This window comes from Agrilus planipennis, unplaced genomic scaffold (assembly GCF_000699045.2).
Source record: "Agrilus planipennis isolate EAB-ADULT unplaced genomic scaffold, Apla_2.0 scaffold139, whole genome shotgun sequence".
Lineage (NCBI taxonomy): Eukaryota > Metazoa > Arthropoda > Insecta > Coleoptera > Buprestidae > Agrilus > Agrilus planipennis.
In genome coordinates, this window is record NW_020438984.1 from 822,876 (window position 1) to 838,784 (window position 15,909).

Here is a 15,909-nt window from a genome sequence, read left to right on the forward strand (position 1 = left end):
CACATTTTTACGAATATATTATATAAAATAATGATATTATGTAAGACAACTATTTTAGACGTATGATTGACACAACAACATAAAGTGAAAATAATTACAACCTAATGTTACTAATACAAATATGATCTATCTGTAATTAAAATACCAAATGAATCCATTTCAATCTCGATATTATTCCGCATCATGGTAATGAACCCTGAAATTTGAATAAGAACATGGTAGAGCAGTAACAAAAAATGAAATCAATATCGCAAATAATATTACAACAGCACATTTAGTGTGGTAGATTGAGGGGGGGTTGACTGTTATTGCATTTGTTTGCAAAAGATTGTAGGTAGTTGAAAGTAATTTGTAAGATGTTTTTATCTAAAAAAAGTTATTAGAAACAAAATACACATCCATAAATCAATTTAACGTATAATCTTGATGTACTTACACTCTAGCGCACTAATTATGATTGTTAAATATTCGTATTTTTCTTGTTTTCGTTTCTTTGTTGACCCACTAATACCATCCCAGAGTTACAGCAGTAATTATATTGAACTGATGCTGTCCTGATTCCTAAAGTACGTCGTCGACTGGAGATGCCTCCTAACGTTTCGCTAGCACGAGTGGCGAGTTTCTTCAGAGGTCTTTCCGTCTCCGTTAAGAAGCAACTATAACCAACTACGGCCTTTAGTCCCAAATCAGGACAGCATAAGATCATCTACTGACCACGAAAGTCAATTTGTAATTATATTATTGTTCTACCTGCATTAAATATTACTACAATGGGGAACTTGACAGAAACTTTAATTAGAACTGTGAATCATACGACCTGTATCGGCAAAAATACTTAATAAGAAAAAGTTAATGAAGAAATGAAATAAACTGTAATGACCACATAAACTATGTTATCTTAGGAAGATTTGTTTGACAGAGTAAGCAAATGAAACGCTTGTAATGGAGGTAGCGTAAGAACGCATTATGGATTGAAAAATAAATGCTCTATTTCCAAAAGCGCTATCGAAACATATTGAAAGTATACAAAACTTAGAACGTCGAAAAGGTATGTCCCGAAAAGTTGTCGTCAGATCTATAACTTCCCAAGACTTCAATGAACGTGGTCAAATCGATCTGATAGGTTATCAGTCAATGCCAAATGGCGATAATAAAGGAATATTTAATTATCAGGACCACAGTACTAAGTGCTCATATCTTCCACCGTTAAAATGCGAAAGAGCAGCGGAAGTAGCAGATGAGCTATTGAAAATTATATAACTTTCGGAGCCCTCAAAATAACACAGTGCGGAACGGTCGAGATCTAGTAATAGTGGAGTTAAAAGAAATGTGTTCAGAATATAGTATCACAAAACGTAGACCGCGATATCTATAATCAGGGTAGCATCAAGTGAAATTGTCAAGACGTCGAAAATATACTTCGAGCAAGAATGACTGATAATCATTGTAAAAATTGGTCTGTTGGTTTACGTTTTGTGTAATAGCAAAAATAAAAACGTTCTTTCTAAGTTATAGGCCGTTGTTCGTATACATGCTCGACATTTTAACTGAAAAAATTTAAAAGCTCTGCGCAGAAAAGTCAAAAGAGTCAACAAATCGGGGATGAAATAGAAGAATTAACACCAAGTTCAAAACTTCCAGTGAATCTGCAGAAAAAATTGGCGAAAGAGATTCAGCTGACTTACTATCTGATGCCGATATAGAGGTGGACAATACCGTCAATGTTAGTGGTACAAATGGTGAGGACAATGTTGGAAGAACCTGATTTATTATCTAATGCTGACGTGAAACCAGGTAATGATTTTGACGTTACAAATACGGTAGTTGAAAATGTAAATTTTATACAATATGCGTCTAAGGAGGAGGAAGTAAAGACACAAGAGGTAATGGGTAATATTTTGGATGAAGATGAAAAAAAATCAGAGTGAGAGGCAAAGCTTTGAAAAAAGAAAAAATGCTAAGCACCTCAGATAAAAAAAGAGCAATCCTCCTGCGTTTTACTGTCACTACCAAAGCGTATTTCAAGTTAAAAGGTTCATTCGGAAATTAAACTCTTAAAAAAGCTAAAGCAAATTTTATTAACGCTGATGAAGTAGATAAAACCAAATTTTTAAGCATACGCCAAATAGTGGGGGTCGTGTCAAATGATCAGATGTTATCGAAATGTTTATGTAAACCGTAATCGATGTCATTTCAGCCTTTCTTGAGTTAACAAATATGTAGCTGTAATCTGAGTTTGTCACTGGTTTATTTTCTCTTTTTTATTTTTTATGTATCCATACATTTTTCTAAGACTATGCATTTTTTACGTATCTGTACACACTTAATAGCATTTTTTAACTATTATTTCAACGAATTCGTATGAAACAACGTTGTAGGATAACCCTTATAACCAACTTATATGCTCACACGATCAATAGCTTCAAAGATAATTAAATTTATAGAAAAAAAATTCGCTACCGCAACCCAAACTAAAAAGAATCATAACTTCCAGAAACACATCGCGCGAAAAAGCCTGTTCTGACTCTCCAGGTGCTCGGAGACAACTCACCAGCCGCTCGTTCGTTAGCTAGAAAAGCCCTCTACCGAATCCAGTCGGTGCGCGCACGCTCCGAACTATAGTCGCGGCGGAAGGAAATCAGTCCTAATACTTTCCGGGCAAACCCTGTATATTGTTTGTTCGGGTTATTTGGGATCGGTAGAGACTTTCACAAAATTAGTGATGAAACGCATTAGAATATTCGATGAAATTCTTAAAAGTTCTGTTCCCCATTCTTCTTCAATCCTCTTGAACCCCACACCTGACACCAAATATAAAAAATCTTTCGCATTACTACTAATTTATTTAAATAATTAACACCACTATTATTATTAATTAAATAGTCGTTCACTATTTTTTTGTACATCTTATAGCTTCTTCGCTCTGATATTACTTTCTGTCGCCTCGTAATTAAAACGCTATTGAACTAAACATCAATAATTAAGTTATAAACATATAAACCTGTAAGAGTCTGATGTTACCAGCAACCACAAGAACGATAAGACAAGTTTTTCAATTTCGATGTTTTGTCGACATCCCTTCGCTTCATATTATTAACTGCCTGCCTTGTTCATTGCCTTGTCACATTAAGATTTTTTCTTCACCATTATGAAAATCATCTTTTTATGTCTTATTAATCATTGCCTTTCATTCACGCTTCTGGCGTCTGCTCGTATGATCGTAATCATTTTTTGAAAAGCATTTTGCCAATTTCCATTTGCTTTTGGACATTAAGAATAAATTTCGACTGAAAACACCTAATGCCAATTTTGCACTTCGATATGACCCTATCATGTCATATCTTCCTAGACTAAAGTACACTCTACCCACTCTCAACATTTCTGGACGCACCGATCCAGCATTATTGGAAACAGGATAAGAAGAGGAATCGAACGGTGAAATAAAATATAATAGGTATCACTTGAAAAAGTTTGAAGTTCTCAACTTTGATTTTTTCTCTAAACGCCTTGTATAAATTATGAAGCTAGTGTTGGCATAACGTTAACTCGATGACTCGAATGTAACTCGTAAAGATTTCAATGCTAATTTTTTGTAGAAGTTATACATTTTTATACAGGGTGTTTCTGAAATAATCTAAGCTAACAAATAACAAACAATACATGAGCAAAAAAATTTTGTCATGACAGTAGTGTAGGTACTGTATTTTCTGGTTCGTTTTTCGCGAAAATGCTGAACTTTCGGAGCAACTTTTTCTTGAATGTCGTGTTTTATAATACCCCGTCAGCTCCTGCAAGCTTTGTATTTGTTTTAGAAACACCCTATAGTTTCGGTTGCGATAGCGAACTTTTTTTATAGGTAAATTGAATTATCTCAGACGCTACTCATCATAGACATACACCTTGCCTTATAATTTTGTGTTTCGTACGAATTCGTCGTAGGAGATACTATTCCATTTAAAATAAAAAAATTGGCATCAATTTCTAGTATAACTGGAAGTGGCCAACAGTTGAAGTTATTTTAGTTAAAAGGAAAATCTTTGACCCCTACTCCCAATAATTGCAAATTTTCAAATAAAATCTAATACGCTTAGAAAATACCACAAATGGCGCGGTAAACGCCATCTGTAGTATTTTCTAAAACGCGCTGTTAAGACAGCAGGTAACAGTTGGTCTGTGTTCTGTCGGAGCTGCCTTCGCCGCGCTGACGAGATCCAAAAAGATCGAAATCGCGATCTGCGTCTGGCAGTTTCGACAAAATACAGACCACTTCGAATTATTTTATTCTAATACGCTAACGTCAAATATACCTCTTTTTGTAGATCCCCGTAAAATGATACCATATTTATTTGGATTTATTTATGGTCTTTGGTAAAAAGATATACAAACATTTCAGCTCTTTTGTAATAATATACAAGGTGTGGCATTAATAATCAATAATATTTTGAGAACACATGGAATATAAAATTTTATACCGCTTTTTGACTATTAAAATAAAAAATTAAAAAATTGGAATAGTTTTGACGCCAGTCCTAGTGAATTGGTAAATTGCTACAGCATGCATATAATATGAGTAACATCGATTGTACAAAATTTGACGGACAGTAATTTGAGTGTTTGTTTAAAGAGATGTTAAGGTGTTATTTATGTTTTGTTGAAAGTGAGAAGAATATTATAAAAAATACGTACTAAAAAAATGAAAATTTAATTCCCACATTCTATAAATTGCTTTTAGAGATGTCAGGTCGCTATCATTCATTCTGCACTCTTCTAAGGATTTCACCAACTTATCTTCAGTGAGAAATTTTTATTTTCCTTATGTCAGATCCATTTTAATATATGTCACCCCTCTCTAGGCACCACTGTATAGTTATCAGAGACGTACGATAAAACAAATTTAACACCGATTTCTCAGGATCATATCCTTCAGATCGAGTAACCCCATGCATAAACATAATCACGATTACTCGAAGAAGGCCTCGAACATCGACATTTGTTCATTCCTTTTTGGAGACAAATGTTCTCTTCTTTCTTTTTATTAAGGGTACTTTAATGGCTTCCTGCCTACCGAACCTTATAATATTTTATAAACCTGCCGGAACGGTCATTAGCCTTTCGTAAAAGTGTCCAAAATATCACCTATACAAATTTGAATCCTAATCATTTAATATCATTCTTTCCAAAATTATCATTTTTTTCAACTACTGTCTTGGACTGACATTAAGTTACAGTAGCTTGTGTACTTTATCATATACTTATGAGAGTATCAATTTTTGCAGAAACTGTTTTACTTAATAATATCGGATCGTGATCAGTAATTGGGTATTCAAAGTACTGCTGACTTTTTCCGATTTTTCAAAAAAAATATTAGCTCATTTGGCATGTTAATAACGGATTTGTAAAAAAAAGCTCAGTCCATTTTCAAGTCTTTTTCGACAAGGAAGTATCACAGACTTATGGTGCCAAATTCAAATTTTGCTGAAATGTCCTATAATTGTCTGGTCTACCCTACCTATACAAAAATTATTATTATTTTATNGTGATTTACCCGAATAGGCAAAAATGGGCAAGTACCTGCGTGACCGCTCGTCAGCTTCGTTAGTCCGACCTGTACAGTCCTACGTTGTTAATTCACGTCCAGGACTGGCTTCGCACTGTAACTTCTTATGGATTTTTTTAAGAAGAGGCATGCGTATATTATTGTACACGCGTAAGAAGTGAAACTTATTTAGATTGTACAGTACAATAATTATTTTAATTATTTTACAAGAATATAATGATATGATTGTAAAGTTTAATTTTTATAGTCATTTTGATCTCACTTAATTTAAATCAATTTCGCGTCACATTGCTTACCAATATGTTTACAAATGTCATGTCATGTTTATGATGTTAGTTTGTTTAGTTTAGTTCGAGATAATAAAAACTCATTAGTTACGATTTATTAAAGGATTCAGGTACTTTTAAAGAATATTGTTTAAAATTCATTTTATGAAGCATATGGGATAGTGGAACATCTAACTGGAATGTCTAACAATTGAAAAGCAACAGCAAATACAATGCTTTACAATCAATATTTGATCGTGGCAGTTATTGGAAATGATCTGCGCATTCCGATGCATTTTTCTCGGTCAATAAACAAACTGTTAACTTTATTGTGCAGGTCTGTTTCTAACGTGGCTCTCGTTTTTAACAGTTGTTGGTGTTGAGCTTCCGCTTCCTCTAATTTACGATGCAATTCTTCAATATTGTCTTGGATATCAAGAACCTCTGAAACCAATCTGACAAACCAATACTAAGTAAAATGGTGCTTAATGAAATTTAAAATTGAGTTACCTGTCCTGGGCAATGTCCCGGCACAATTCAATACCTTTACGATGACTGCGAGCTTCAAGACGTGTATGGGCTACTTTCATGGGATTTGTTTTATCCTGGATTCCTTTACGTAAGAGTTCAATGTACTTTTCGATATTAAATATCTCTTGTTGCAACTGCAATACAAAATAAAGTGGTACACCACAAAATTTTCAACCAATAAAAAACTAATATGCATCATTAAAACCCATAAAATTAAAAATACGTTTGTTAGATGCATCTGAAGCTTTCCTTTTGCCTCTAATAGTTCGGCTGCTCTCTTAGCTAAGGCATTATTAGTATTACTCCAAGCATCCCAAATAGTTCCCGAAACTACATTGATCAAATTATCAATATCCGATCTCATCTGTACGGTTTTAGTTCTCTCTGATTGGGATCTCTGCACAATTCTGTTACTATTTTCAGCCCATGTAGTTGTGTCAGTTATACTAAAATTAAGTTAAAGTTAAGTAAAAGAAAGAATTAAATAAAAAAAGTATGTGAAAGTCAAAAATTAGACTCAATTAGGTATAATTTCAGTTGATTTTCCACATTCAACGTTATATCACCAAAGGTGAAAAAGGTCTTCATCGTTCTTTATGATAATCAAAATCTCTTTTTCTTCGTACAACTAATGCATTGCTTGACAAGTGAAGAGTTGGACAGACTAAAGGACGATAAGCTGGAAGAGTTTATTCGCCGAATAATCAGCAAAATAAATAAAAAGTCGAGGCCGATAAGATGCTGAAACTGCAGGATGTTGGGGCATGTAAGAAGCGCTTGCAAAAGTAAAAAGCTGCTCACAAGCACATCAGAAAGCGGGACATAAGCGTAATAACCCTCAAGCCTTATCCCGAAAACCATATCCTAATAATCGTAAGTCCAATAGGCATATGAAGGAACATGAATCGGTAGTTAGTCTGTCTTCGATGAACAGCGGCAGCCTGACACATTAAGACAGAACTGAACTATAATTTGGTCCCGAGAATGCACCGAGAATGGAACAATTAAGAGAGGTGGCTAGTCTGGCACGAAGTAACTGCTTGTATCTACAGGAGAAAATTTGTTGGATTGGATTACGTGGCTACGCCGTGGATTCAATCGTAAATAGACCTTGTTAAATATATTGAATTTCACTAAATGTGCATTGTAGCACACATCACGTTCAGAACGCCGTTTGCAGTACTTCATGTTATGCTATTATTGAAGAAGATAGTCTCCTCCTAGTTGAAAATGAGGATTGTACTTGGGACAGACATCAACTGTTGGTACCGAGTAATTTAGTGAAAATACATTAACTTCATGACGGTTCTTGAGTAGGACATTTTACTATAAAAACCCCTGGGAATGTATGTACATGACCGATTTTACTGAGTCCATTGCGAGAAGGACATTAAAGACTGCTTTAAAAAGTGTACGTTTTGCGCAAACTGCATGTCCCCATGCGCCGGCAGCCCATTTGAGAGAACTGATACATACTTTGCAGGACCATATCTGGCAACATCTGAGTGACAATGAATTATCAAATAGGCGAATGCGATCATCCATACCAACCAGTAGCGGAAGAGCTCGTCAAACGTCTAATCAATCGATTCGGAATAGCAATGAAACTCCATTCTGACCAAATCCGAAACATCGATTGCGCAGTATTTCATGACATTTATAAGATACTAACCATTCACAGAACCTGGACTCTGCATCCGTGATAAAACGAAAGGTGTCCAAACCTCAGAGAGACTTGGATCGCTATCTGTTGTTTATTATGGCATCCAAGTTTAGCTGTAAACCTGACAAGTAGATTGCCGGAGGTGGGACCAAAGAAGAAACCCATCTACAACTCTCTATTAGATTGTTTGATGGAATTAAGATACCTAATGCGCACCACTAATATACCATGAAGTTAGCGACGCCAAAAATAGGATGTAGTCTAAATGGGCTGAAATGCAGGGTAGTACGACGCATATTGGAGGTCCTGTTCAGGTATACCAGTGTAAATGTATTGGTATGCACTGACAATCCACGACAAAAACCCGTTCAATTGATGACAATCAATTGCTGCTTTCATCTAGGTGACACAAGGGTCAGAGCTTCAAAGGAAGAAGAGAATATTATATTTTAAGGAGGGAGCAGCGTTATTTACGGGCATGTATGTCCTTTTATGTCCGCATGCGGGAATCCCATTGATAGTCGGCAACCTCATTACTAAAAACGCCAAAAGTAGTAAAGGATATATCAATCTCACATGGCGAAAACCCTTTCAAAGGAATGAAGGCTATTCCTAAGAATTTGATGACAATATATATAGGCCTCTGGGTGACAGCTGACGTGTGTTGATATATAGATAGGTGACAAGCAAATACAGTGTGATATAAACATATCATCACTAACATCATGTACCTATGAGATGTGTTATAGGGGGTTAAACTTTCTATTTTTTGTTTTTGCCTATTCATGCCACAAAACTCAAGCTATGAAGATTTCAACTGACTACCTACTACCGCCACTGAGATAAAATCTTGTGACAAATGGGCAGACAAACAAACATTTTAAATTCAAACATAAGGTTTTCTTGCTTTTTGGTGCATTTCCTTAAAAATCCTAAACAGCAAATGGTTTTAAAAGATTCTTACCTTGGATCATATTTTTCGATTCCACCGTAGTAATTAATTCCTTTTGAGAAGTTATTCAGCTGATGACACATACTATCCGTACCAAGTGCTGATTCTTTGCTACGTACGTCAGTTTCTAGCTCAAACTGAACAGCTCTGTTGTTTCTCAATTGTGCTCTAATTTTATCCACCAATGTCCTCAGTCTCTCTTGTCCATTCCTGTAAGTCTCTACTTCTTTTAAGAGAGCTTGCTCGCCTATGTCATGAACACGTTCAGTTCCTGGAAATCATTAATATTCTACAAATGGGATTGCTATTAAAGAAATTAATCAAACAAACCATCTCTATTTTCCCTATGGTATAGACATTCTTGGGCGATATGCAAGGGACCTTCAATATCTAAAATCGCTTTATCGATGTTTTGACGCATGTTTGAAAGTAATGCATTTTCGGTTATTAATTTCTCAAGTTCAGTTGCACACTCGTTTCTCCAAAAAGTTATATCTGTAATTCTTTCGCCTAATCGACGACCAGATTCTCGTTGACCAAGAGTTGTTTTCTCATCCGTCTCTCTTTTCAGAAAATATACTTATTCGAATGATAAGGTAATAGCAGTAAACCTTTTGTTATTAAAAAATGCAATCTTATACTATCGGAAAATTTATTCTACTATTCGTTTAATTTTAAGTAAATACTGTATGTTATATAATCTAATGGGAATAGGAAAGTTGAAGATTCAAAAAATTTGATATTTTAAACTATTAAAGAAAAATATCATAAGTACCTTAAAACCCGGATAAAGTCCCCTCTAAGCCTTTCTGAGTAATTTCTCATTGTATCCGCTTCATTGTATTTAGCTATGTTCCCCTGACACCACTCCATAGGCGTATAACGTGTATACAAAGCAGCCCTAGCTGCGTGGGCGGGATTTCTTTCGAAACCGGTAACTAAGTTGGGAAATTTCAAGGGTTCCGTTATCATTCCATAAGGAGTGTAACAGGGATCAGATAGAGCATTGGTGACAGGTTGGCTGGGCCTTTATTGGTTTAATTTGTATGTTAGTACATTAAGTAAAATAGAAGCAATAATACTTTAAACGTACAGTGGCATCACTTCAATATTTTCAAATCCCAATGTTGGGCGCCATGGATGTGGTCTAGGCGTTTGATAGTAATTTCCAACGCGTGTTGTTATGGGTGCGCCAACTGTCTGCTCCATACAGGGTTGAGCTGCCACTGAACTCCATGGCTGAAGTTGCTGCAATCAACAATGTAATCGTTAAATCTTTTTCACAAAAAAAACATTTAAATTTCTTACAGAAAACATGGCAGTAGACTTAGCCATTTTAATTAAAAAATTTTACACCACTTCTAAAATAAAAAAAAAAAACGGTATATATATACCCGCTGACATTTGAAAGCTTAATGTTTGAAACATAAANCTGACTTAAAAAAATTAGTAACCAAGCCGAAGTGATAGAAGAATAAAAATTTTAAAGAATGAGTCTAGAACTTAAATATTGAAAGGAAGGGCACACAGTAAAAATTGAAACACTTAAGTAGCAATAAAAACATAAAATTTTGCATTTTTGTGTTTAATAACCTTATTAACTTTACATTTTTTACGAGCCTCTATTACTTATAATTGAATATTTCCTGTCATCCGATAATAACCATTTTGGATTCCATGCTCTGCACAAGTGCACTGATTACACTATGTATGCATCAAACTAATAATTGCGAAATTAAAAGAAGTAATGAAGACTCTTCGAAGTGCACAGTACTTTTTCCTATTCAAACAACTGATATGATATAACACACAACATACTCTAATTTTCGTTACTTGTTTACCATCTCCAGGATGATATTTATATTGTACAGAGGCATTTGACTCAACTACATCACGTACCGTTTTTTCTTAACGGAATGCAAACTCGACGGGAGGTAGGTCGTTTCGAACCAATGATACAGTAACCCCGTTCACTAGATTTGACATGAACAAATTTATATTTGTGGGGCCATACAAAAGAATTTCTATACACATCGCTACAGTATCATAGACAAAATTCGAGGAAATTGGATACACCAGGTTATTCTTTCATTGAAGCTAGCAGTGGACAATTTCAACACTTGTTAGGAATGGAACGCATTAATTTTTCACTTCTACTTTTTTACAACGTGGAAGTGCATTCGGTTTGTACCATGGTAGATAAATAAATAACTGATCGACTACACCAGCAATCATATGTGAAACAAACTCCAGTATACCACAACAGAATGTTTAACCAACTCCAATCACTTTAGATGTAAAAAGGTTCTAAAAGATTAGTTATCATACTTTCTGTTAATGACTTTATTTTGGTGTTTTAAAAACAATATTAAAAATGGAGCACGAAATCACTATCGCATAAAAAATTATTCAAGGTTAATGTTAATAAAGTTTTTTTGGGTCAATTAAAGTCATTATGAAAGCGAGATAATGGAATTCTCCAAACAAATGATCTGTTTTTTATATATAATAAATGATTAAAGCAAAAATTTTCACGTAAGGTGTATATACACCTCTTCCTGTAGCCCATGCATAGAATATGAGCTTACGTGGGAATAAATTTTTACCTTAACTATTCGTTTAACATAAAAAATTGAAGAGATCATTTTTTTGGAAAATTCCATTATCTTTCGTTTTTATAATGACCTTAACTGATGTTGGAGTCATAGGACTTTGCAAAAAATTTTGACCTTGATATTTTATGCATTAGTGATTTGATGTTCCATTTTTAATAATTTTTTCTAAACACTAAAATAAATTGATTAAAAAAAGATGGTACAATATCTTTTAGGACATAAAAACCTAATTTCACTGGACTACATACTCACACACATTATAGGTTCAAATTTACAATGGCAATTTGCATGTTCAATTGTCATTAGATCACAGATTATTATAACAATTTTTTGTTTTAATTAGAGCTAGGACGCCACGTTTTTTTTTTAATTGATTATAAATGCCACAACCTTTACTTCACGATGGTTTGTAAAAATTGCAAAAAATTTAGCCAAGTTGATTATGTTATGAAAGTTCTCTTAAAATACTTTTCAAAAACAGAGAACAAAATAATTTACCTTTGCTTGCCACGAAGTCTTCTACTTAGACGCCTTGATGTTTCCTGCATATTTAAAGTAAGCCTTTCAGTCGGTTTTCTAAATTCCCTTAGTTCTTTTTGGTCAATATTTTTAGCTTGTGCAACTTTTAACATGAACTTTTCAATGAGATCTGGACACTGAAGATTTTCCTCAGGCTCCCAGGAATTATCTGAAGCTGGATAGCCTTTCCATGAAACCAGAAATTCTCTGTCACCATTTCTTTTAAAATGAACCTCTAATATTCTTTCAACCTAACAAAATGCGACATCACATTTTATTATAAACAAAAGCATCACATACCTCAAACTGTTCATTTTTATCCCAGTTGTTTTCAGAATCCTTGGTTCTCTTTGTTTTTATTTCCTTTCTTAAAGGTTTCATTTTTTTATCACTTGATTTAGAAGTACTTCGGTACTCAGCAATTAAATCATCACAATGCAAGGTTGATTCGGGCTCCCATGTATCACTTTCTGGCCCATAACCTTTCCATCTGATCAAATAATGCAAAACACCTTTAATCTTTTTGTCATCAAGTACTGCTTCAACCTAAAACAATAAATTTAAATTTAATATCTTACTAAACCACATCTACTACACTATTTACCTCAAATTGGCCATCTTCCTCTTCTGTTTCTGATTCCTTCTCAGTTTCTGATTCTGATACATCATGCCTTTTAGAAAATGAAACACTTTTCCGTTTCTCAGATTTTCGTTTTTTCTTACTTGCAGGTTCATCATTTTCATCCTTAAGCTCTTCTTCAGATTTCTTCTTCTTATTTTTTTCAGACCGTTCTACCTGATCCTTTTCCGTCTTCTTTTTCTTCTTTTTCTCTAATTCTAGACTGGTTTCATAATCTGTAGATACATCCGAATCAGATTGTGTTTCTTCTTTTTCGTGACATTCCTCATTTACACCATTTTTTTGCCCAGTTTTTTCGTTAGCATTTTTCTTGTCGTTTTTGCTTCGACGTTTCATACTTACTTTTCTCATTGATAATTAAAACTCTTTACACTTATTACAGTTATTTTTTAAATAAATTATGGGTAGGCAGTCATTTACCTTATGTTATTCTTTTGGGAACAAGTATATATGAATGACACCGGACTCTAAAGCACAATAATGACAATATAGTACAACACTCCGTTGCTAAAAATCAACCAATAATCTGATAAGAATGAATCTGAGTATTTGAAAATAACATAAACACCTTTCGTCCGTTGACCGTAAAATTTGACGCTACAAGATGGCCGTTTCGTCACCAGCAAAATAGCATCATAGATAAGAATAAAACTGTCACTGGTTTTGGATAATAAACCAGGGAGATATAAGGCGACACCTGGCGACACTAAAAACCGCAAGACTCCGTATCTTTTGCGCAGGCGCGAAATTGACTCCTGTCAAGAATGTCTATGAGAATCGCCTTGCCGCCCTTTTTCATATTTTTAAATCGTNCCCCTAGACTAGAGGCGACACTAAAAACCGCAAGACTCCGTACCTTTTGCGCAGGCGCGAAATTGACTCCTGTCAAGAATGTCTATGAGAATCGCCTTGCCGCCCTTTTTCATATTTTTAAATCGTTCTAACCTCTAACTACATTTTTAACCGTCAATTCAATTCATGGTTAATCGTGTATGCTGATTTATTTCGTTCGTTTTTGGATTTCCTTCACCTGCAGAATTGTGCACATGCAATTGTGTTTATCTATGCATTAAACAAAGACTCATAATCATTGTTTAAAAAGCCAATTTATTCTGTTTCTTAAAACAATTACTTATTTTTTTGTTTAGCTTATAAGTGGTGCTGGTTTAAATAGTGTCGAACATTTTAATGTATTTGTTTATATTATTAGGCAGACGTTTTTACGTTATATCTGTTATATTAATCATTTGCAAAATCAGAAAAATATAAATAACAAAGAAGTACATCAAGACCGTGAAACGNTATTTACACTAATTATTAAAGAACTTAAAAATAGTATTAATTTTTTAAACTTAGGTTATGAATTATTCTATTTATTTACACTACTGTTGATATATCAATTTATTTCCCCTTTTCGCTTCTGCAACGGTCAATTTATTTCTACTACTGTAGGCGATCGTCTCTTCCTTTAAATACTCTGTTGTTTCCGTTCGGGAACCTTCTCGAAACGTCCAGATCGTTTTGTTTTTCTTTGAACTGTTTAACTGCTTTCCCAGAACGCAAGCACGACACACACATTTACAAATACGGTGCACATGAAGAAAGGCGCCCGCGGCTAGTCGGCGAATCGATAAGCCGCTCACACACATGTATGCCCGAACGCATACAAACACGCTCGTGCTCGCTACATTATTGTTGTTTTGTAAATATCCTTCTAAATCTATTTGTAGACTTACAACTTCTTATTGTAGTATCGTGAGCCTTTACCTAGAATTTCATCTTCGCCTATACCTGCATGTACCCCTTATTAATAGCTGGACTTTCCCTTAATTACTTTTCCTAAAATTCTATATTGTTCAGTTTTAGTGCTATAAACTTGTACTTTCAACTTTACTGTGCGTACTTTTCTTTCTTGAATATTCTATCTCTTTTTACTAACAATTCAGCATACGCATTACAATTTTTACCCCCGAATTACTTTCTACCGATCTTGTACGTATTATTCTAAAGACTCCACTACAGAAGCCCCAGCTTCTGGTCAATGAACTTCACTAATACTTACTAAATCTAATTCTAATCTATTATTTTCAACTTTCTAATTTCCTAATTTTCTTGCTTGACTAATTGTCCTAACATTCCACGCTCTACATATATTGCACTTTCCCCTATTGCAATTATTTCTATCATTCCCCACGATAGTCCTCGCTTGAACATCAGAATGGGGGATCAGTTTACGTCCGGAGTACTTTATCCTAGAGGACGTCACCAAAATACAATGTTTGTAATTAATTTTATAAATGCTTTTGAACTATATATACCGATAAATATTCAAATGTATTAGATAATATTATATTTGATGCTTGTATGGAAAATACTTATATTAAGTAACTTAAACACTAATAGATATTTAAAACGCGAATTGACACGCGCCTTAATCTCAACCAATCACGTGTCAGCAATCATATTTTAAACAGTCTGTTTACTTTAAATTGAACTCTCAATTCAACAATTTCATAATATAAGCTTTAAAAACGTTTAATCGTTATTTAATGCGATAAAATTAAACTTGATTTTTTTATCTACTATAATTTTTTCACATTTACTACAATTTTACGGCCCTGGCACAATAATACCACTCTCCGAGATTGCTGATATTGTAAGACTAGTCCAAAGATAGACTAGTCATGACTATCTACGGACGTAACCCCTAGACTAGAGGCGACACTAAAAACCGCAAGACTCCGTACCTTTTGCGCAGGCGCGAAATTGACTCCTGTCAAGAATGTCTATGAGAATCGTCTTGCTGCCCTTTTTCATACTTTTAAATCGTTCTAACCTCTAACTACATTTTTAACCGTCAATTCAATTCATGGTTAATCGTGTATGCTGATTTATTTCATTCGTTTTTGGATTTCCTTCATCTGCAGAATTGTGCACATGCAACAGTGTTTAATCTATGCATTAAACAAAGACTCATAATCATTGTTTAAAAAGCGAATTTATTCTGCTTTCTTAAAACAATTATTTATAAGTGGTGCTGGTGTAAATAGTGTCGAACAATTTAATGTATTTGTTTATATTATTAGGCAGACGTTTTTACGTTATATCTGTTATATTAATCATTTTCAAAATCAGAAAAATATAAATAACAAAGAAGTACATCAAG

At 34.2% G+C, this 15,909-nt stretch overlaps 2 protein-coding genes across 5 annotated transcripts; both read right to left on the bottom strand.

The window, feature by feature from the left end:
• Window positions 1-13,402, bottom strand: LOC108737548 (heterochromatin protein 1-like). 4 transcript variants are annotated; one of them, XM_025975595.1, is made up of 5 exons: window positions 13,312-13,402; window positions 12,708-13,250; window positions 12,404-12,649; window positions 12,083-12,354; window positions 224-656 (listed from the first exon to the last, which is right to left on the bottom strand). In XM_025975595.1, the coding sequence occupies exons 2-5, from the start codon at window positions 13,092-13,094 to the stop codon at window positions 461-463; spliced, it is 1,101 nt and encodes a 366-aa protein (XP_025831380.1). In that variant the 5' UTR covers window positions 13,095-13,250; window positions 13,312-13,402; the 3' UTR covers window positions 224-460. The 4 variants fall into 4 exon arrangements, with proteins under 4 accessions (XP_025831381.1, XP_025831380.1, XP_025831377.1 ...); XM_025975593.1 differs by having other exon boundaries at window positions 225-366; window positions 437-656; window positions 12,708-13,381; XM_025975596.1 differs by lacking the exon at window positions 224-656 and adding an exon at window positions 1-196 and having other exon boundaries at window positions 12,708-13,380.
• On the bottom strand, window positions 5,925-10,393 carry LOC108737519 (tektin-3-like). The gene is made up of 8 exons (XM_018470396.2): window positions 10,278-10,393; window positions 10,063-10,217; window positions 9,745-9,996; window positions 9,300-9,532; window positions 8,982-9,240; window positions 6,578-6,800; window positions 6,334-6,488; window positions 5,925-6,278 (listed from the first exon to the last, which is right to left on the bottom strand). The coding sequence occupies exons 1-8, from the start codon at window positions 10,302-10,304 to the stop codon at window positions 6,068-6,070; spliced, it is 1,515 nt and encodes a 504-aa protein (XP_018325898.1). The 5' UTR covers window positions 10,305-10,393; the 3' UTR covers window positions 5,925-6,067.
• Window positions 13,403-15,909: the final 2,507 nt, after the last annotated feature.

What these genes read in the sequence shown, in the direction of transcription:
- LOC108737548 (XM_025975595.1), bottom strand. Translation starts at nt 13,094, where the DNA reads ATGAGAAAAGTAAGTATGAAACGTCGAAGCAAAAACGACAAGAAAAAT. An exon ending in ATAAAAATGAACAGTTTGAG is followed by an intron (nt 12,355 to 12,403) that starts GTATGTGATGCT and finishes GCATTTTGTTAG; the next exon opens with GTTGAAAGAATATTAGAGGT. An exon ending in AGACTTCGTGGCAAGCAAAG is followed by an intron (nt 657 to 12,082) that starts GTAAATTATTTT and finishes AGTTGGTTATAG; the next exon opens with TTGCTTCTTAACGGAGACGG.
- LOC108737519 (XM_018470396.2), bottom strand. Translation starts at nt 10,304, where the DNA reads ATGGCTAAGTCTACTGCCATGTTTTCT. An exon ending in AGTCTACTGCCATGTTTTCT is followed by an intron (nt 10,218 to 10,277) that starts GTAAGAAATTTA and finishes TGTTGATTGCAG; the next exon opens with CAACTTCAGCCATGGAGTTC. An exon ending in ATCGAAAAATATGATCCAAG is followed by an intron (nt 6,801 to 8,981) that starts GTAAGAATCTTT and finishes ACTTAATTTTAG; the next exon opens with TATAACTGACACAACTACAT.